At 40.5% G+C, this 23,671-nt stretch overlaps 1 protein-coding gene across 1 annotated transcript; it reads right to left on the bottom strand.

Annotated features, from left to right (window-relative positions):
• Nucleotides 1-8,285: 8,285 nt before the first annotated feature.
• Nucleotides 8,286-16,748, bottom strand: CDPF1 (cysteine-rich, DPF motif domain containing 1). The gene is made up of 3 exons (XM_009703928.1): nucleotides 16,636-16,748; nucleotides 14,296-14,407; nucleotides 8,286-8,435 (listed from the first exon to the last, which is right to left on the bottom strand). Exons 1-3 carry the CDS (start codon nucleotides 16,746-16,748, stop codon nucleotides 8,286-8,288), a joined length of 375 nt encoding a protein of 124 aa, XP_009702230.1.
• Between the last annotated feature and the right edge of the window lie 6,923 nt (nucleotides 16,749-23,671).

Below are 23,671 nucleotides of genomic sequence, written 5' to 3' on the forward strand. Positions count from 1 at the left end.
GAACTAGTTTGAGATCTATTACTGAGGAGACTTCAGCATCTGCACTTTGTACAGATCGTCTAATATTTTAAAATACCCATTCTATGGAGGGAAAGTAAGTTACCAGATTTTAGGATTTAAAAAATATTAAAGATTTACTGGCTTGTTAGGTGTAGTTTTGATCTGATTCTTATCAGCATAACTTCTTTTACTGTTAAAGCACTGAAGAACTCTGGTTAGCAACCAGGTACCCACAAAGGGCTTAAGACAAGAGACAACAGATGGATAGAGGAAAATCCTAGGAAACAATGGTACGACTTAAAGTTTTCAACAAACCTACAGCTTACTCGTTTCTGAGGGTTGGTTGGAGGTTTTTTTATTTATTTATTGGGATGCCGTAGGTACTTTGAAAGGGGGTGGGGAAGGAAAGTTTTGTGTCAAGCGTTAGGGAAATCTGATGTTCATTTTTATCTCCTTCTTAAATATTTTCTTTAAAGGTGTACTGTCTTCAGCACATAACTGCCATTTAAAAAAAATCAGTTACTTTGTACCTTTTTAAATTTCAGAATCCCACTTTTATTTTAAACACAAATTGACAGACAACAGATAGGAATGTTTTCCACTTACAGAAACTGAATCTTCGCACTTAAAGAAATCTTTTTTTATTTAATTGCCGTTTCGTGTGCCTTTGTGCTTTGGTTCTAGCCAGCTGCTAGAAGGCTGAAGTATTGCCAAAGAGCATATTTTTGCATTATTTCTGGCCCGCACAGATTTAGGAAATACCAGCAGTTGCACTAAGTCCGTTCTCATGAGAGAGCTAGCACAAGTTTGCAAATCAAAGAGCTTATAATAAGCATCTAAGCATTTGTTTGTTTATTCAAACTGCTAAAACGTGGGGAGATCTGTTCATTGTGAGAGCTGGGTCACATACTATTAAATTTGAATTTCCTCCTTATTTCTAATGGAAAGCCTGGATGACTTGGGCACCATCTCAGACAAAGCAGCTGGAGCAGATTACACTGTAGCTGCCTGTACTGAAGAGGAACAATTTCAGCTCTGTCTCCCCTTAAAAGCATCCCTGTTACTTAGTTGAAAATCTGCAACTACATTTAACAAATGCATTTGCAGCTGTTGTGATATCGCTTAAGCATAAGGTCTTGCAAATAATGGTCCTTCCCTGAAAACCCTGATCCTTTAGGACGTGTTGAAATGTAAGGTGTAGTTTGGTATCTGGTGCTTGCTTGTATCTCAAGTGCTTTCTTGATAATCAGTTGCATATCTGTTTTTTTTTTTTTTTTTTTTAATCTAGGTTTAATCAGCTTTATTATCCTTCTTTTACCAGAGATTTAAATTATACGTGGGTTTGAGCTAAGATTATTGATGTTGTTACGTGTTGTGGGATTTTTTTTTTTTAATTTAATGTAATACCATTTCTTCATGTTTCAATTTGTAAAATACAAGAATATAATTGCAAGGTATAAACTTTCACTAAATTATATTACAGAGGTGCTTTAAGAAAAATATGTAAATTATTTAATTTAAATATTTGTTTCATAGTTTATCTTGTAAACCCTTTTGTACAGTGAGGAAAGATTTACTTTTATGAGGTAAGGATGATGGGCCTGAAGTCAAAGCCAAACCGCTATTTATTCCTGTCTGGTCTCTATTACAGTATCACTTGTGAAGAAGTGTCACAAATTCTGCAATTTATCAAGCATTTGGTATTGACAACTGTAGCAAAATTTTAAAACGTGTTTCCACATAGAACACAGACTTCCTTTTATTTAATTTTAATAAAAGTAAGTCTAAGTGAGGAAAAGCTGTAATCCCAAAATCGAGTTAATATTTTTAACATTTTAACTCAAGTTCACCAATGTGAAAGATAGTTTGTAGAACAAAGTTCATCCTTGCTTTACAGCACAGTAACTCGTTTTCCTTAAAAATCTGAAGAGAGAGCTAAAAAGAGATACTTTCTGTTAGTACTCCATCACTGATATTTTCTGAGGAACTGACTTGTGGCTTACTAGAAATAACCATGTGTAGTCAAGATTATTTCCTGCTACCTGCACTGAGGTTGACCTGCAGTTTTAATAGATGTATTTTAAAATATGTAATTTGGCAGTGCAAAACCAAATGTTGAAATGCCATTATTGGCTTTTCTATAGGAGTATTCCCTTTATGATTTTAAGTAGAGATGAATTCAGAATCTGTTTGTCGGGACTGTGTGTCCCGTGATTCAGGTGTGACAAGCTGTGCCTATGGCATTCAAAACAAAGCTACCTTTTAAATGTAGACCTTTTATTTTGCTGTAGTCAAAACATAGCATCTAGTACAAGCACAGTTATTGCATTTTATTTGTAATAGAGAAAATTTTATTTCCCCAAATCGCTGCAACTTGAAACTTTCACTTGATCACTGTCACCCTACAGGTGTATTGTCTACTAAGATGTTTGTGTCGTATTTGTAAAAGCTCTTCTGGACTTTCTTGTGGTAACCTACAGCTACTTCTTTTCTCAATTTCATAGGCAGCAATGAAAAAAGCCTGTAAAAGGTACTAACAGATATGTCACTTCACACTGTTACATATGTGATACAAATTCATTGTTAACTAAACCCATCCTAGGACAAGGGTGATTCTTCTTTTGTTTAATATGCTTACAGGTTTTTAAAATATTTTTTTGCTTCTGAAGCTGTTTTTTGTTTGTTTGGGTTTTTTTTCCCCTTGAACTCCTTTATTGTGTTAGTCAATCTTGTCAGATTCCATTGCAGGGATGTTTCAAAACAGAATTCCTCTTGCAAGGACCTCAATTCCAGATGAGTTGTCTCTGCCCAGGGGATAAGCCGCATGCGCAAAAGATATTAATCTGATTACAGGCAGGGCCTTAAATAAGGACTGCAAGAGCAAGCATAAGGTACTTAAAGTTGTTTTTCAGTATTTTGGTATATTTTCTCAGGTCGGATATACAGGTATGATAGTCCTTATTGTGGAAAAGACACCAGCCTTATGATCAATACAAGAAGTTTCATGGCATTCTTTACGCTTGAAAGAATAATAAAAAAAAAATGGTGGTATAGGAAGATGCTAACCAACTGAAATATTGGCAACATGCAAGTACTGCATTCTACTCCTACTGCGTAGGAGTGCGGTGTAATCATTCAAATCTGTTTGTGCTGTGCAACAGGAACTGTAAGAAGGTTAGCAAATCTTATGGGGGATGATTCATATGCAAATAACCACATAGAGCGTGGTTCAAATCCACGCTTTGTCACCTCTGGCACGTTCAGACTCCAGGTGTGTTTTGCCCGACAGTAGCGTAGGGTGCCCTTGGTGGGGAGGCAGTGCCTTTGCCCTTAGGTGGGTAACAGAGCTGTCTGCGGTGCCGTGCGGGTGTTCGGGCTGGTCTCTAGAGAGTTACGGAGCAGGCGGCTGGGGCTCTTCAGCCGGTGGCACTGGTGCAGGTGGTGGGACCGAAGCTGCCTGGCATCAAATTGTTCCTCCCTCTCCCCTGGGAAAGGAATCCTGTGGGATAGGTGGATACGCGAAGCGAAGCCGTGGCTCCTGTCTCAGGAGCCACAAATACTTCCCTCTGGTTTCAGAAGTGGAAAAACCTGTATGGCTTTTGTTACTTCTTTAGTAATAACAAACCTAATCAACGTTTTAATATTAGGGATTTTAACGAGACCACCCCTCTTAACTGTTTGACAAAGTGTGTTTGATCAGCTTCTCTGATGAACTGTGTTTCATATTGCTCCTGCTATTTCACAGCTTTTACAAACAATTGCTCTGAATTTTCTTGAGGAATGTAACACAACAGTTTAATTGCATCATGGTGTTAAAACCCTTTATCACATCTTAAATTGTCTGTTATCTGATACAACACAAAAAAGCACATTTTTGTTAACGCCAAACCCTAATCACTAGAGCTAACAAGCGTTTAATCAAATCAAGATATCAATATTGAAGAGAAAAAAAACCCACTCAGATCATTGTTTCCAGTCACCTATGTTTTTAGGAGTTTTTGGGTACGTTTTATTACAGTAAATATGGAACTTATAAAGAGCAGACGTTTCCTGCAGGGAGTAGTCAAACCTAATTCTCATGGAATGCTCGTTTCCCAGTAAAATACCACTAATTCAAGCCAAGTTCCCAAGTTTCTTTCTGTCAGAACAATGCAAATGACATTTTCAAGAAAGAATGGAAGCCCTGGTCTCACAGGGATTTATAGGAAAGACAGTCTCTTGCACTTGTGAATGTAAAAATTACACACAGCTAAGTATGATGATGCATTCTCAAATATGACCAGCCTACTGATCTAGGAAAAAAAAACTTGAACTAAACATTTTTCCTCTTTTTTACATCCTGATGTTTTGGGGTTTTTTTTCTTCTCCTTTAAAAATAAGAGGTTGAATTCAGTGTTTGTATAGAGACTGGTAGGAACCTATGCGCTTTAAAAAAAAAGAAGTCATCCTTTAAAATTGAATGTAAACACAGTTAATTTGAAATATGGGTTTGCCTTAATGGTTTTAAAAAAATAAAGTATTTTTAAAAGTGAATTTAATGACTTGTGCTGATCTTTTATTTCCAGGAAAGTAATTCACTGTAACGTCATGGTGTTGAGACAAACGTACTTGTTACCTTCTGCGGGCTGCCTCTTGCACGTTATCCAAAGCAGCTGCCAAGTCTTAACCCAGTCCCTCATTCAGTGACCATGCACGCATGAGTAACTTTTATATACATGAAAGTGGTTCTGTTCTGCGCTCTTGTACAGCCATTTACCATCTCAACCGACAGCTTGTGTAAACACATGCGGAACCGGGACCTGGGGAGTACAGGGTGTTGGTGCACCTGGGCATGGTGACACCCATTGCTCCTTCCGTGATGGTACCACTGGCATGAACGTGTGGTCTGTGCTGCTCTACTGTAACTAAGAACTTGACTGATTTTGCCTTAACCTGATTTGCCTTAATTTGGTATACAAAGCCCTGCTTTAGAAAACACTTAGCTGCTTAACTTTATACCAGGGAGTAATCACGCTGATTTTCAGTAGTGAACGAGAGTGGATAAGCCACCTTTGGTGGGACTGGTGCCCAGATTTTTTGGGGTTAGCATCAAAGATCTGTTAAGAGATTATATTAAGTATGTCTACTACATAATAAGATGTGTGTATTGCAAAGATGTTTTAGAGGCGGAATGATATTTGAAGCATCTTTAAAGTGCTGATGCTTACTGATGTACTGTTAGACATGCCTTTTAAATTAGGAATGTGTGTGTAACATACATATATACGTTGCATATATAGTACATGTTTATATATATATTTCATCAGTTTGTCTGCTGACCCACCGTCCTGCTATGTCCTTCCATTCCCATTGACTGTATGACCAGCTTGAGACACTTGTTGAATTGAATAAGCACTGAATGCACGTCTACGTGAAGCGTAGTACATGAACTAATTTGATGAGCACAGCTTCCATTAAATTGCTTGGGAGGACATGTCACATAATTGTTTTCCTTCAAGAATCTAGGGATTTATTAAGCTGGTAAAAGACTGCTGAAGCGAAAATTACAGCAGAGGATAAAGAATCACATTTCTTCATCAGCTGCGCTCAGGAGCATTGAAGGCCTGATTTTGAGCAGCAGAAAGTACTTGGAGAACCTGATGAAACCAAACCGTAATGGCTGTGCAGATCTTGAAAAGCCAGCCTTGTGGCTGCTAAGTTTGGGCATGATGGCATTTGGTCTGTGAAATCACATCTATACCAAAACATTATGACACAGGGACCATAATGGGAGTACGAGAATGTGGAATACCTAAGTTTTAACAGCGGGGCAGAGATGATAATCCTTTGTCATCCCAGGAAACACCAAGTTGCAGGTAGGTCAGCCTTCTCTCCCTAAAGCACAGTCCAGAAAGGACAGAACGTATCTGACAGCTCTGGGCTACTGAACCATTTCGTGGTACTTGCTGGAAGTACGCCTTTCTTCACCTGAAAGGTATGCATAACCAGGTAACCGCAAAGAAAGCAGTATCCTTAACTTGGCTTTTTCTGTTGTACTCAAGATAAATAAACGAGCCATACTGGGCCAAATTAAAAATTCTCTAGTTACAGAGTCTGCTCCCTTTTAATACTGAGTCTACTTCCCCTCCGGTTCAACTTCTCAAGTACTTAAAGGTGGGTCATTTCTGAGGGCTTGAAATCATTCTTCTATCATATCATGATGGCAAAGATAATGATTATGAGTAAGAGTTAACTGCATTTTTCTTAAAGGGCACAGAGAAGGTTGAACAGGAAGGAAAACAGCTCAGAGACACTAAATCCTTCCCAGCACATCGGTGGGTGCATCTCCCGGCCCCAAGACAGGTGTCCATGTCATACAACCAAAAGGCACATTCTCGGTTAGATGGGACCTGCACTACCCAGGCTTTTAAAACCTACTTTCAAGCTAAGAGTTAAGATACAACCCGTTGCAAACATTGTGAAATCCAGGAAATAAAATGTTTCAGAAAGACATTTGCTGGTATAAACATATGTGATCTCACATAACTATGTTGCTTTTTGTCAGCTTGATTATAAGACTACAATTTTAAGATAGAAAACTTCTGTGATTCTCTTTCTAGCAACTCTCATTCTCTTTACACTTATGGTTTCAGCATAGGATATGCCTCTGTTATTTGTAAGGAGCAGTTAGATACACTGCAACTTTTAAAATCGGTGTGTCTAACATCAAACTGAAATTTAATACCACCCATTTTAAAGAAGTTTAGTATCACTTTCTTTGAAAGTGTAGTCTCTTGTTACTGCAAAAAGGAATCTGAAATGTTGGTTTCTAACATGTATCTTTTTTCCCCACAATTAAAGATGTCTATGTATTTTATGCATTAAAGCACCCAGAGCTTGAAAAGGGTACTAATAGGTCCATTATTGCTCCTCTAGTAATTGCAAGAAATTCCAGTCCTCAATAGTGGACACCAATAGGTTCAGGGGAAAGAAGAGAAAAAAAAAAAAAAAAAAAAAAGATTTCTAGGACACTCAAATGTCCTAAAGAGCTAAAAATAACTCCTTGAAATAATGTTTATTGCTTTTAGCAGACGCACGGTTCATTCCGCTAGAATGATCAAGTTTAGACGTTGACATATGACAAATGATATGGATGGAAGAGTTAAGAAAAGAGGAGATGTTAATCAAGGCATTAACAGGTTCTGAACCTATGACCAACAAATGCTTGAGTAAATACCATGATTCGGTGATTAGGGAGCATTCTAGACATATCCACAAGGTGTGTGACTAAGTGGTTTTACATAAATGCCACCTAAATCTTCCTTGTAGTTAAGACAAAGTCAACGCAGATAATTGCGAAGCTAATTTTTGAGCAAAACAAACTGCTGTTTCCCTAAGAACTTGTTACCCTTTTTTTGACTGAAGCTGTTTCTGAAATCTCTATCCTAGCTGCAGTTTAATTGCCCAGTTCAGGAAAGAATTGAGCTTAGTAACTGAACTGTTCTATTTCCAGATTAACGGATGTGAAAGTGAAAAGGAAGTCATCTTTACTTGTAAAGCACAAACTAGCCGTACGAAGGGTCCTGTCCTGTTGCTGTATTGACATGGACTAGAAGATTGAGTGGAAAGGGACTACGAGTCCAAGTGACTTGTAAGTATCTTTTTTTTGTTGTTTTTTATTATATTGGTATTTTGTTGTAAGAGCACCTACCTTCAGAAGTCTTAATGCTGATAAGTGATAGTATTGAGATTACAATCTTGGAGAATCCAGATATTTCTATGGGGTTCTGTGACACTTTCTTGTAACAGTTTTATTTTAGACTTAAAAATAAAGCTTTCAATTCCTTGCCTCCTGTAATCTTATCAGGACAGCACTGTCAGGTTAACAATTGGTGTATACTGACTTGCTTGGATGTATACTGAATTAAGGCAGATAAATCTGTCCCAGATTTTTGTAATACTGTAGGAGCATCAAGAACAACACAAAACATTAAAATAACAGGTGAAAATTTGAACATGGTTCCTATGCTATATACTACTTAGTTTGTTTTACTACATGCATTTTACGTGGTGACAACAGGCTCGTCGGCCTTTCTTTCTGGCTCTTCAACACCTTAAGGCCGTACTGCTGGTGCTGCAATCGCTGCATGAGGATGTTTGAAGCCAAGCCAATTGAAAGGAAATGCGTTACTGTGTTCCGTAGTAGTGAGCTGAGGAAGGTCACTTCTTTGAAAGGAGCAACATGATAGTCTCCAAAAGGAGACAGGAGAAACCCCAGCCAAAGAACTGTCTCGGTTCTTCAGGATTTATGTTCTTGTATCCGTTTTTTTACAGGGGAAGGATTTTTGTTGGGCCTTCCTTTTATCCGTATCTTCTTGTATTTCCAAAGGAAAGGCCTTTAGGTTTTCATTCACACAGGGGAGGCAGAACCTTTTGGAGTAGAACAGACTACATTCCTGTAAAGGAAATAACATTATTAGCAGGATACACACACCAGAACTGCTTAAGTTCCAGTCTCATTAAACCAAATTTATATTTAGAATTCTTCTAAATTAAATTCTTCTTCTAAGTTGAAATATTCCAGCAATTTTGCTTCTTCCTATTCAATAATTCTAACATCTGGTTAGAGCTAACTGGGTGAAAAATAAAAACTGGGTCTGTAACAATCGCTAACCAAATCAACTACCATGTTGCTCCTTTTAAAGAAAGTGACCTTCACCAGCTCACTGCTACAGAGAACAGCCACACATTTCCTTGCAACTGGCTTGTCCTTCGAGCATCATTCATGGTTCTCCTGGCATGATCACTATATTCCAAACAGGATTTAATGGGTAAGCTGGAGCTGGTGTTGCTGATGGATTATTCTTGGAGAGGTAAAGATGAATAAAGGCACCAGTGCGGATGGATCAGGACATCTTCCTGGGAGTAATGGATTCCATGGGTTTTACCTAAATAGCAAAGTTTTCCTCTAAAGCTAAATCTTAGCTTATGAAGACTTCTCCCTCCTGGGAGGATCTTGCAAGTTCCTGTACTGGTACGTGAGAATTGAAGTCTCAGAATGCCCTTCCTCGCCAGTCTCTACAAAAATGGCTTAAAGGCCGACACAAGTACAAAGAACATAGGCCAAGGGCTGTAGGCTCTTACAGGCTTCAGCTGCATTTTTTTCTGTAACTCCCCCCAAAACTACTCTTCTTTCTATTAATCTGTGTGCTTGTATTGCCCTAGGAGAATATTAAAAACTATAAAATATTAGATCAGTATCATCGAGGTGTCCAATAACCAGAATAGCTAAAGGAATTTAATTCAGCTGAGACAATTTAACTGAGATTTCATCCATTACCCACCTTTACCTTGAATAAATATACTCACTGATTAAAAACTAAAAACATACATGGTACTAAAGCTTGAGCTGATGTCTCTTCTCTGAATTCTTGATGTCAAAGTATAAAAGCCATTGTGCACAAAGAAGGTATTTTCCCTGCCCTTGAAATGGAACGACACCATGATCTGACACGTTTCATTCATAGTTGGTTTGGTCAGCAAGTGTTACAGACCCAGTATTCAGTTTTCAGCCAGTTAGCTCTAACCAGATGTTAATTATTGAATAGGAAGAAGCAAAACTGATGGAATATTTTAATCTATTTGCAGTACAAAGTTTGGACAACTGGAAGAGAAGCTTATTAATGTATTACTCCCTTGCCCTGCAGCAAGACTGAAGTCCATGGTTCTCCTGGCGTGCTGATCACTAAATTCCAAATAGGATTTAATGGGTAAGCTGGAGCTGGTGTTGCTGATGGATTATTCTTGGGGATTTAAGCATGAATAAAGACATTGGTTTAGATGGATCAGGACATCTTTTGGGGAGTAATGGATTCCACGCGTTTTACCTAAATAGCAATGTTTTCCTCTTGCCATGGTCATTTGTGGCTGGCCTTTCTCTGGGGGCTTGGCTTGGATATTTCTGTGTTTCTGTTCTTGCTTTTGTTTCCCATGCCACTATCTGGACTTTAGCAGTAGATTCAGCAGATGATTATATCAAAATCACAATCAGCCTGCTTCTGTGTGACTTTCAAGCCTGAGGAACAACTTCTTTTCATCTATTGTCCTCTTCTGCACTGACGGTCAGACGCCTTCATATTGAGAGCTAGTGTTGTGAGGCCTTGGTCTCTGAAAAGCCCTGAAACTGGATTTCGGTTGCATAACCTCCAGAGCCTATTGTTTTTTGTCTCTTGGTATCCTTAATACTTTAAGCTGCCAATTAAAAAGGGAAGATTAGAGTTTAAGTTGGCCCTGCTATTCTTGTTTGTATTGCAAAATGGCACACAGCTCCCCGCGTCTCCAGGTTCGGTTCATGGTTCGGCAGTGATGGACCCTGCACCACTGGGCAACGGCAAAGGAGGGGAGAGGCTTTTCTGCCGTTCTGCAGATGGGGAACTCCAATGTTAAGATGCTGCTCCTCACAGATATACAGACGCTCAACTTGCACTCTTTCAGCTGAAAGGAATTGCCAATTTTTGCTGCTTTTGGGCAAATCATGAATATGAACTCACGTGTTGGGTCCACGTACCCTTAATTCTCCTCTCCGTATAGGATTATTCAGCCTAGCTGTTGTTTTAAAACCCTACGAATTACACTTACTATGTATAGTCGAGCCCTTCTTTGATCATTATCCTAACAGGGTTCTGTGTTTAATTCTTTAATATGTTTCCCCCCTTTCCATGACCAAGGCAGGAGGGAGGGGGCTATTTCAATTTCAAACTTAACAGTCCAGTTCAGGCAAAACTGAGCTGCCAAAGCACGCTGCCAGAGTTTATTTCTGTTTTGACATGGATCATGTCTAAAAGTAATATATACAGAAATAGTATCTTTACCACACTTGTCAAGGAAACTCTATGTAAAGGAAGGGTTCTGCCTAACCATGTCCAGGACTGACCCCACATGACTGGGAGTTGAGCGGAAAGTAGCTGCAGTGTTACGGTTATCGCTTAATACCTACAGTCATGGCCAAGGTCAGTGTTTAGTCACCTTCTGCTGAGGTTAGCAATAAGGGATGCAACTTGCTCCCTTTCCTCCTTTCTTCTCCAAAAGCCACCTCTTTTCCTATGTTTAGTACGTGTTGCAATAAAAAAGAAATAACTGTCTTAAATAACTAATATGGTCAAATTATATCATTTCCTCTCCCCTTTTCTGAAGGGGAAACAGGAGGAAGGGCACTTGACCTTCCTAAAGACTTTTAAAAGCATTTTTATTATCTTCCTTTTTGTGGGGGTTTGACATGTTTTAAAACATTCCAGATAATCATTAGAATTATCTCTAGTTGGACTGGAAATAATGGCAGTTACCAATACTCTGTGCTTAAGATTGGTTCAGTACGCTGCAAGCTGACTGGAGTAAATTAACTGAGACTTAAGAGAATATTGGAAGAAGTGAGTTTATGAGCATTATATAGAACAGTCGCCAAGTCTTGACTTTCACTGGCACAGCAACTGTAAGGAAAGACACTTCAGCTAGCATGGGTCGTCTCATGAAAAGCCTGAAATCTGATCTGTATCTAAGCCTCCCTAGATACAAAAGCTAGCAAATTAAATCCAATCCCTTTGCCAAATCTAAGGTCAGAAAAGTCTCAATTTTGCTATAGGTTAGTCTAGTACTATTTTGAATTAACATAAAAATGAAAGCAACCCATCACTGAAAACTTTCCATCAAATTGGTCCAGCCTCTTTGCCAAAGAAGTCCATGATTTTCTTCAGCTTCAACTCTTATGTTACAACATGATGGAAACGCTCAGTGCAGGGCTGAGCTGATCTACTTGGGTCAAGCACAAACAGGAACCAAAACCAGTCTACAGAGATATTATCCTAACTTGGGTTCTTTTTACTGCCTTGGATGAGTTTTTTACTTCTCTGGACTTTTCATTTTCCCAAAGAGAAATAGTATGTGTTTACCGACTTTGTGGTGTGGGTGTTTAAAGCACTAATTATCAGTTCTGCAGATCTCTTTCAATGTTACCAAAGCAGTATTGCTAAATACATTTTGAAACCATAGTCATATGTGTGATTCACTATCTGGCCTGGCCAGTTTGGTAAGAAATTTATTCTCAATTATTTACAATCAAGGTTTTGCTTTGAGTGATACTGTCAGGGGAATCTTGAAGGCTTAGATAACAAGAAGTAAATGATTGACATATTTCCACAATAGGCAAAATAGGCAGGAATGTCAAAAAGATTAGAGGAGGCTTCTAATAGCTCACTGCTAATACCCTCTATACATTGCCATGCCCTAGGTTAATTGAAACAATACATCTTTTAAAAGAAAAAGCCTCACTTTCATTCAGAAACGCACACTGTGTGGAAAGATACTGAGAGGCTGAAACGCTGCAATTCTGATAGATTTAACTGACAGACTTGGAAATATCTGTTGAACCCTTCATAAATTCAAGACACTTCATTTGGGAATGAAAAGAGCTAAATGTGCTCAAGTTTGCCCAAGACGTGTCTGAGTTACTAAACCTCTGCTGTTAAAAAGGAGGGATAAACCTGACGTGTCAAGGCAGGAATCGAGCTCAGAAGCCCAAACCATCTGACTAGCTGCACTTGCCTCTTCCTCTGGCTGTGCGTGGGAGCGAGTCAACTGCCAGCCAAGACAGGGACATTGTCACTAGGAAGATCTTGCTCACATGTGAGCTTTGCCTCCATACAATCGCCTTGAGCTACCTGGCTCTGGAAACTTGAGCCCAGCTATCACAGATGTAATCAGAAAGCACTGGCACTTCATCTGGCTCCCAGGTAGTCCTCATGTAGTTCCAGAAAAGAAAAAAAGATGAGACTTCAGATATGGGAAACAAACCTAATCAGGAGAAAGGTGCTATTGCACACTCCTCTTAAGACAGTGGACCAAATCCACCCTTGGTACTGACTCCCTGCAAGTCAGAATAGCAGCTAAACTTGTCCAAGTGTGCCAATTTCCTTTTGGTTGTGTCCATCCAACCCTCTACATTTTGTCAGTGTAATTTGACCCCTTGTTTTGCTCCAGAGAATTTCTTCAAGTCCCAACACAGAAACTGTCTGGCATTGGTGTATGAGCTGTCTCAGTTGCCCAGATTATCTCACCTCACGCTCTGAGGAAGCCAGAGGTGTTACTTTGTCCCACCAGAACAATAACTGGCCACCAAACATGAAAAAAAAAGTCTACATCTTCACAAAGTGTTTAGCAGGTCTGTCTGTTTTAAAAAATTCACTACTAGCTACTTGCGGTAAGGATCATGTTGCTGGAGCTGGCCCCTAACCACTGTGATTACAGAATGGGTTGAAAAGGTTGAATTTGGAAACTGCTAAGGCTGACACTTAAGACCAAAGTGTGCTCTTGCTAATAGCTCGTGCTATTTAGCCACACTCTAGATTTAAGTACGTGAGTCTAGGATAGCAAACAAGCACTTTGAAAGAGAAGGCCAGGATCTGGCTGCTATTAGGGCAATGGTGTTTGGTATAACAAATACATGCCGTCGTCCGTGAAAACAATCAGGTGACGTTTCCTCATGGGTTGAGTCATGCATGAGTCCCGACTCTACTGCATGAGTCCCAAGTCTCTTTCAACCACAGAACTGGCTTGCCGAGGGAAAGGAGTGGAACCTAAGTTTTCTCAATTCATTGTACTGCCTCAAAGAAGCACAGTACAGCCTCCAGACACTGATAATTGTGTAATAACTTGTCTTCGTTTTTGCTTTGAACTCACAGCAAACAAAGGGGTCAGTTCTGCACCGAGGACAAGAAATTAAGACAACTGTAATTTTACACCACCTTTCTGGACCGCACTCAGACTACCAGCCGCTATTCAAATACATTCTTCTTCAGAGAGCTATCATGGCATTGCCCAACTCTCCTCCCTGCTCACTTTCTACATTAGCTTTTGCACATAGGATGGCAGCCCTGTGCTTTGGATGCAAACCTAACAATCCATGGACGTTTATGTTCCCTTTACAGAAAAAGAATCTACTGTTGGTCAAGTACGATCTGCTGAACTTTAATGGTGTTGAAGTGATTTATGATCTCCCTTGCATTTCCTTATGCTTGGGAAGTGGGAAAGAGCACTCATGTTTGTGAGGCTGGACTGTGCTCACCTGTAAATAGAACACTTGATCTTGCTGATGATTTTCATTTAATACAAAGAATTTTATCTGGGGGAATCCACAAGAACATACAATTGGCTTGCCTTAAAAATAGGCTGTTTGGGTTTTTGCTGTTTGGTTTTTCTCTAACAGATCACCAGGACTGGAACAAAAAGAAATGATTGAAGAAGCTTGTTTTGCTTGTTACTTACTGTACCAACACATACTGCTCTGCCACACAAACTGCAATGAGACCCAAGGATGAGGAATTTGTCCTTGTCAGGAGTGAAAGGATCCTTCATGACATAGCTTTCTTCCAAAAGCCTGCAAGAAAATAATTTCAGGCTTTTAAGGGTAGATTTCACAGTTGGGAAGAGCTGAAAGGGGAAAATTGTGGAGGCTGAAAAGGTATCAGCCCTTTCTACTTGATTTGCTTGGCCTGGTGTTGTACATGAGGCAATGTAGCAGCTATGCAGCTCCTTTCCTCTTCAAAACCAACATTGTGGCTGCCTTCAGTCCTATACTGCACTTTCTAGGTGTCTTCCAAAATTAGGGCAATTGGTGATCCTCTCAACATGATCTTACTAGGTTTTTCTCAGTGCTCCACCTTAAAAGTATTTTTTTATCTTCCACTTTTCTTGACAGGCACTCCTTAGCATGACCAACATCAGTACCTTGTCAAGTTGTTATTTCAACTGCACAGCTTTTAATTTGAAGTTCTCTTCCAAAGCTGTGTGCATGTGAGTATAAAATAAGAAGTTTTTACCACTCTTAGTTGTGTCACTGCTGTAAAACTAAGGTTCCCACCTCTTGAAATCAGGAGCTACTGGCACAGAGCATTGAAATGGCCTGAAATATGCTTACTTTATGTCACAGGCTGTACTGTTTGCTCCAGGGTATTAAGGGAGTGCATTTATTAATAATTTGGCAACCTGCTTGGGAAAGACTAAGGCTTATTCTTTCTGGAAGCTCCAGGCAAAATATTACAGAAGTCAGTTGGATGTCTGTCTACACAGGGCACCCTGCAAGGCTGGCCTATTCTTGCACTTAAATCAAACTTGAATTCTGTAGTAATATGGAGTACAATATATTTTTAAAAGGTATTCTGTTAACTTATACCGACTGCTCCTTGTCTACATACACACACACACACATATGTATGTCTGTGTCTGTGAGCATATTCCTCCTTCCTTTTCCTCTCCACTCAAGCAAAAAATGGTATGGCTCAAGCCTTCCACTGTTGGGAAAGATCCAGCATCTTAGCATGGCAGATCACCTTGTCAACAAGTGTCCTAGCGTACAAAGACTGGATTACCTTTGCAAAGCTCCCCTTGCAAGATTCACAGTCTTCATCATCATCAGTGCAGAGACATGGCCATTGTACAAGCCTTCATGTCTGGCATGTTTCCTGCAGCATGTGAGTAGGCCAGAAAGTAAGCCAATAAGGGTAGTGTGTAAAGCTATTTCTTATATGCATGTACAGAAGTGTTATGCTTCAGCATTATTCTTTTGTTTTTTGAATCTCAGCAATCCAAATAAAGCTCAGATGTTAACACTGAGCTTGGATAATCTAAAGTTAAGATTCTTATTCAGCTTTGGTTCAGGCTCTTTAGGAGTGGACCTGATCAAAAGTGGGCCATTGCTCTGCTGAGTAGAAGACAGAAAACCAGTAGCACCGTGGGATTTGGAATAATAAAAATACAGCTGCCCAAGGAAAATAGCCCAAGCAGGTGGTGATCAACAGCTGTTTCCATTTTATAAGAAACTGAGTAGTCTTAGTGGGGTGAAATGCTGAGTACATGCCTGACTTCCAGTTCCAGTGAGTTCCTGACCATGTTTGCCTGATGGGTTCGTTGACCAGGATGGCCTCAACGGAGCTACTCGTACCTTTAAAGCCAAGTGCTTTGTTTTATGGGGAGTTTAATGTCTGCAGACAAAGTCGTAACTGCATAGTTTCTGGTCAAACTATCCCTACTTAGCAGAGATGGAAAAAGCTTCAGTCTCCTAAATGTAAACAGGTACTAAATTTCCACATGCTTTAATGTCATATAATCTGCCAAAGAATTGTCTAATTCATGCAAAAATGCATTGCTGTTCAGAACTCCACGTCATGTCAAACAGCTCTTAAAAAGTATTTTTACCGCATGTATTTAATTCATGCTGTGTTTATGTGTTGCCCAGCTGACACAGCTGTGAGGAAAGGGCTATTCCCAGAAATGCTAGGCTGACAGGCAACAGTATTCCAGTAAGAAAATAATGGTATAGGTAAATAGTAGGGTGGTCAGTGGGGTTAGGGAATAGGTTAAATACAAATCTTTGCATGGTATTGAAGCAGGACGGGAAAGTTGATTTTCATCTTTGCTATCAACGCTGACAATTTTTAACATTTCTTCCCTTTGGAAAAAGAAGGTCACTTTATTAAGTACCAAGCCTCATGTTCAGGGGCAGTACGGCATGTTAATTGGGTTCAGGCAGTGCCTGTCGTTCCACAGTACAAGGCTTCTAATGCTCATAGCATAAATGAAGTCTGTAATATGAAAGACTGTACTTACACAACAGAGCGTGTGTTTGGTGGCTTCTGCCCATAGTACGTGTACGGAGCTGTTAAGCCACAGAGCTGACATGTGAACTCTCCTGTAGGCCGAACTTCTTTGGGAGGATCCATCTTTAAGCTACCTACAAGAAACACAAAAATTCTTTTAGCTCCAAAATGCACTACTGAGAACCTGCCTGCAAGAAGATTAAACTGATGTGGGACATCTGGCTATGTAAATTCAAATCCAGTGGAAAACTGACTATTGCAAACCTTGATTAGTAAATCTTTTCTCCAAAATCAAGTTGGTTTCCCATGTCCCAGTTATATTTGCAAATTCCTTAGATAGGTTTAGAAATTGCAGCCTGGGAGCCTAACTATGAAGTTTCACCTATTAATTTGGAACTTGATCCATAAAAGAATTTAGGTAACGAAGTACGTGGCTGTGATCTGGAAAACTCTTTGCTCAACCGAGGCCTACGCTCCCGAAGCACTTCCCAGGAAAGGACTCCCTATCTGCTGTGCAGAATCCCAGTCCAGTTCTGCAATGCCTACCTCCTCCCACAAACTGCAAATGGAGCCGTGAAAGGGTTTGGGACCCCTCTCAGGAGGCAGGTACGAGAAAGGTAGGTGTTGCAATGATTTACTACCTCTTTTTCTTTGCTTCTGGTTCACCTTTGAATCGTTTTGGAAGCTTAACCCTGGCTCCCTGTTCTTATCTGGCTTTCTATGGAAATGAGGCTGATGTAATCACCCTGTGCCTAGATAGAGTGTTGGCCCCATCAAACCACCCAGGAGAGAGGAGGAGGTACCTTTAAAAAAAGTTTAGGTCCTATAACTTTCATAAAGGTAGTTAGATGAGGGAGACTCTGCTTTATCCTCATGGAGGATACCCATATATTTCTATAAAGCAGAGAATCTGCACATAGGAAAGCTATCGTCCATCTCTCTGAAAGACTTCAGACGCCCATTACAAAGGTGTAGCTATCAGTCACGAGACATCAAACGTAGGAAGCCATGCTTCATCAGCTTTGGTGCTTACAAGATGACTTAAAATCTTGGCCATTGATTTACATTTGGGAGCTTACCCATCACCAATGCCACTTTAGTTGAGAGTCACCCCCTGAGTTTTTCAAAAAGCACGGTGTGGCACGTATGCTTTTAGGACTGATTTTGGTATGTATGCACGATCAGATCAAACGCAGCTAACCATGTGCATGCCCAGAAATTGCACCAATCCATGAATGAAATGTGATCGCTTGTTTGCAAATTGGCTGTCTTCACTCACCTGCATTAGTTTCCTGAACAGCCACATTCACTTTGCAGTTAGCAAGAAAACTCAAGCTTTTAGCTAAAAGCTCCGACACTTTTCATGGCATGCAGTTTTCTGCTACAAAACTGGCAGCTTTTTTTAAGTGAAGAGGAGGCGACATCAAGCTGTTAGGAAGGTGAGCACTAGGAACTCGGATTTGGGCAGTATCTCAGCAGTTAGGTTGTCTTTGCTCACAGCGGAGCAGATATACAGCCTGCCAAAGGACAGCAGGTGATTCCCACTCTGGTAGCTTTGCAGCCATACCCTTCCCCTCCAGAGCCGATTCAGTTCACTAAGGCCATGTCTCTATGTTTTAGCTCAGCTCAGGGATTTTCTTTGGGAACAAATTGCCTGACTGTCCCCGCTTACCGCACTTGGTTTGCATCCTGGAGCAGTCTTAAAGCACACCGACCGGACAGTTTCAGATGACCCTAAACTGAAAGATGTGCTGCAGAAGCACACCTCGTACGCTCCAACCTGAATGCCCAACTAATGGCCATGCAGTCTACAGGCTAGGACCAGAGGTCACCTGAAACATCCCAAAACACAGAGAGTGGGCAGCTGGTATCCAACATCAAACACCTTGGTCTATGGTTTCACTCTTACTGTATCACACTAGTTACCACTGTAGTAACAAATAAAAGAACTACCTTTTTTTTCTTCTTCTTCTTCCAATGTCTTTTTTCTCTTGTTTTAGGGAACTAAATTGGCTTGCAAAGGAATCCAACAACTGCTAAGAGTAGTACAAGGGAAAAGGCAAAACCACATAGCTGGGAGAAAGAGAGGGCTGAGATGAAGGACCTGTATTTCCCCTCTTTCAATGACAGTGAGCTGCTATTTCTGCTCACCCTATGTGGTGAAACTGAATCCTTAGAGACATATGCTGCTAAGGTGAATTAGGGGCAAGGTGAAGCAGGGTTGTGACTACACGTCATCTAATGTTCCAGAAGAACAGGGAGCCCCAAGATCCTCAGAGGTTACAGAGACTTCCTAACAGACACCCAGGTCAGAATGCCCTATCCTGTTTATTCCAAAAATGAAGTTTCAGGATTTATCTCCCTTACCCCATCATTCCTTCACCACCAGCCTTTCCACTGCCATTCCTGGCATTTCAGTGCAGGGAGTTCTTCAAATGTAATACAAATGGGGCTCGATACTGCTTTAATAAGTAAATCCAACTCATGAATACCTTAGGCAACTACATTTTTTCAAAAGTGATGTAACCCTTGGATATCATGTATTTTCCCTACCTCACAGGGACGCTTAAGAGAATTTAATTAACTAAAGTGCTTTCAGATTTTTCAGTTAGATATAAGGCATGTACATGCTACCTACATCTCCACGTATATTAAAAATGGGATTCTTCAAACTATCCACAAACTCAAGGAAGAAGTCTGCTTTTTGAACCCTGCATTTTAGAATTACCAGGTAAGTCCCCCAAACATAGCTAAATTTACCTTTTTTGTAGGTAGTCAGCAGCAATACCAACACACCCACCTGTCTGAATGAGATTCAGTCTAGAACATAGTACGCAATTTTTTGCAGTCAATCTTTTTTGAAAAAGGGAAATAATTAACCCCACAGAGGTAGAGTATGTAAAGTCACTTCAATCAAATAGAGAAGACCATCAACGGTGATCTTTTCTTTAAAATAATGCAGAACACTAAGAACAACAACAACAACAAAAAGAGTATTTATGGCCATGAGGATCATAGACTTTGGAATGAATGTGTCCTGATTCCAAGTCAAAATAACAGCCCTGGGTTCAGAGCTGAAGTACGTTAGATATAGAAACACCTGCTCTCTTATAGACCATCGGCATGTAGAACAGAATCTGTACAGTGACTACCACTGGGAAGGAATGATATCTATGTACAAACACATTTTTGGCTATGCCAGTTGAAAAGCATATGATCCTGCCTGCAAGGCACAGATGAATTTATGCTGCTTTCCATTTTACTCCCAGCTTACAAGTCACTGGCGTCAGCTGTACCAAGTTCTACTTCACTGAGAACATCATTTGTCCTGAGAGCTTGTCTCCACAGCAGCGCTTGGAAAAGTTAAGGTCACTAACTTGAGGTGTGAAGTTAATGAACATGCTGATTTCAGAGTGAATCTTCCCATTCAGAAGTAAAGATTGCTATATAACAAAGGAAAGCCATTTTCCTTCTGAAGAAAGAAATTTAATGGCAAACATAATAAGCTTTGAGTTTATGCATGTGCTTCACACCTTTAGTCTAAACCACCAAGCAGAAAAGTCCTAAGATGCTCTCTCACAAAGCTTCTAGTACTTCCAAAAAGCTCGTATGCAGTTAAAAGACCTGTATCTTTATGTCAGATAGCAAATGCACAGAAACAATTTTCAGATAAAACCGCAGTTGAGACAGACATTGGTTTTTTGCACAGTAAGCTCATTGGTTTGGCCCTATACACCATCTTAGCAAGATGCCTGATATGACAACTATGACAAGGTGTCTGCCTCCCCTCCAAGCAGACATATGAAGCATGAGCGAGAACTCGTTTCTCTCTAGCAGACCAACACCAGGATGAAGGATCACTCGAGGAGATAAAAGTCTAGGGCAGTAATCCCTTCCTAATAATGACAGGCAAATTTGTGACCTCAAGTGACTCAAATCATCACCAGTGCTACCATTGGCTTTTTCTCTTTTCCTTGAAATTTTCTGAAGGTGCACCATGTCCCAGTAATATGTCAAATATCTGGCTGGCCGGTATGTACTGAAGAAGTCTGCCCAAGCATTTGCCATTTTGGCTGGAAGCCGCAAGGTACTTAAACACATACTTACTTGAAGTACATACATAGCTCTTCTGAAAAGAACACGGCTACCCACACATTCTTGATGACGAAGCAGACACTGAACCAGCACGCTCAGCAGAAACCTGCCAAGTCAAGCCCAGAATGCTGCAGGACGTGCGAGGTTGGCCCACGTGTCGTGATGAAAGGTAAAGCACATAGATTTGAATGCCATGCTAAGGAAATAATTGCAGTAAAAGAAAGGTGTGGGTTAGATGGTGCTGTAAGAGTGTTTCTCCATGTTGTCTGTGACTGACACATGATATGGATGTGGGGAAATGGCTCTCAATGCAGTTCTCTAGGGATGCCTCAAAACTTCAGGGCAGTTCTGCTGGAAGCATTCTGCTAACAGGCCTGGAAGGCATGCCAGAAATAATAAATCACCATTAAATTGTCAGGGTCGGTGGCAAAGTAGTGGCATAGATAAGTAATCTGATTTTCTTTGCTTCAAACCTCATTAGCACAAGTCTTTACAATGCATAGGTTAAGCCCCTCTTAATACTCCACAGGAGACTCATGTATTTCTGAGTCACTGATAAACTAGAGAAACTATACGAGAAACAAACTGCCTACAGACGTAGACTTTGATTTAAAAGGGTGTCAGATAAAACCAACACTGACACACCTTTAATCCTCTCCAATTAAACCCTTGTTTCTTTTACCTGCCAAGATTTTCCTGCAGTGATCCACTGTTGATGATGATGACCTATTCAAATATTCACAGCTTGACTCTCTATGGGAAGGAGTGCTCTCTAATAGAACGGTAGGAGCCACTGAGTTCATAGTCTGGTAAATGCCAAGTTATTTTACAGTGTTTAGTGTGATATAAATTTAAATACACTTCAGCACCAGGAATGCACAGGCCTCCTTCAAAAAAAACGACCTGTTGCCTAATTGCTCAGGTAGTAGATGCAACAGCAGAACCTTCTTATTTGCTAGTTAATCCCCAGGTGAACAACTCTCTCCCTCCAGTTCCTTCACGTTACTGCCCTGAAGGCACGTTTAGGTCACCTGTTGGCTGCCTCCCTGCTCTTCCTTTGAGGTGACTTACCTTGGGTTGGGCGTAACAAATTAGCCCAGGAATGCAATTTCACCAAGCGTGGCCATTTGGAACTTTTACCCTTATTACTTTTCCCAAAGATCCCTTGATTGAATTAAACCTTGATTTCTTGCAGCAACTCCTCCCTTCAGGCTGGGGAGATTGTGCTGGTATTGCTACGCTCTCTCTGCTCTGAAGGAACTCAGATAACTGCAGCACACAGGCTTCCCTCTAGGTATGGGTCATATAGCAGGCCCCCAAGCCCTGCTTTTTTAATGACAATTTTATGTGGATTCCCCGTGGCAGCAGGATAAAGAGCCTAGGTGGTCATGGATGGGAAAGCGAGCATCTTTTCTGAACAGTTGTAGGGAATGTTGGAACAGAGTGTGTCAGAAGAAAGAGGGGAGTAATACAGACAAGCAAATCAAAATCCTTAGGTAAAAAGGCTTTACAAACACAAGATAAATCTCCAAAGGGCATCTATTGATAAGATATGTGATTTAACAAAGCTGAGAAACCAACACTTAAAAAAAAATCTAGCTCAAGTACTCCTTAACGTGAATACAGCAGGCAGCCAGCTCTTGATTTAGAGAGCATTTAATAAGGAAGAATCTCAAATTAGGTGAGAATTTAAGGACTGCTGCAAGAAGGCATTAACCAGTATATACCACTGTCCTCTACTGGACACATCGGACCTGCACAGCCTGGTGACTGGCAGTTTCACTGCTACTAGCTGCAGGGAATTCTTTCAGCACCTCAGCTGTTTGGAGTGACTCAGTTGGAAAAGCCCAGCGAAGTGGAATACACAGTAAGAGCGAATGACAGAATAAAATACAAGCAAGCTGCCCAAGCATGCATGGTAGAGGCCATCTCCATGTCTGGTTTCAGAGGCACAGGGAATGGTGGAGCTCTCTGCTGTATAACACAACAAACAACGCTGACAGAGGAAGGAGAACGACATTGTCATTAGTTCTCCCTTTCGTTCCCCCCAAAATAATCTATGTTCATATCTGGTTTTCTGCTCGGTCCCCTTATTCCTCTTTCTTCTCCTTCTCTTGCAACAGGCTTTCCTAAGCAGAGTGCAAAGCTTATCACATCATCATCTATGATGCCATCCTAACATTCTAGATGTAAAATGGCCTAGAAATTAAAGGCAGGCAATGCGAGCTTGTTGCTCTTCTCACAGCACAGTTACAGGGACTTACTGGAGAGGAGGTAACACAGGAGATCCAAACACTGAAGTGTTCGCTGAAGTGAGCATCAGGTCTGGATTACGGTTATTCCTTGTCAAAATGGGGAAAACAGACCCGAGGTCTGATTTCATTAACTCCCCCTTCTGGTATAGCCACAATAAAGAAGCATGCTATGGCTATAGGTTACCCCCTCCCCTGAGCTGATTTTATCTTCTTCCAAACTGTAGCTCCCTATTTTAGCTTTGTTAGATTAATATCCACAGTGGGGAAGAATAAGTCGCCAGGCTCTATTAATATATAAGTGATGATGATTCCTTTGCAGTTGTCCCTTAAGAAAAGTTACGAAAGGCCACGCATGTACCATTGAAAGTATCAGCTTGGTTAAGCACAATCTAAACTTAGTGTAACACTTTCCAACAGAATCTAAAAATAGGAACACCAAGATTTTGTGGAAATACATGAGGAAAGGCTAACACAGAGTTTTGGGAAATAAGACACTGCAACTTGACATAATCCTCCTGAAAGTAAATACAGCTTCAGTGATTTATCTCCCTACAGAGAGTGAAGTTGGTACTGGAAGGAAATACTCAGCCCCCACTACATGGAGTTGCATGTGACAATGTCCTCGTGTGCTGGGTTTGGCTGGGGTAGAGTTAATTTTCACAGTAGTTGGTATGGCGCTGTGTTTTGGGTTTGTGC

The sequence above is a fragment of the Cariama cristata genome, unplaced genomic scaffold, assembly GCF_000690535.1.
Source record: "Cariama cristata isolate BGI_N322 unplaced genomic scaffold, ASM69053v1 scaffold14987, whole genome shotgun sequence".
Classification (NCBI taxonomy): domain Eukaryota; kingdom Metazoa; phylum Chordata; class Aves; order Cariamiformes; family Cariamidae; genus Cariama; species Cariama cristata.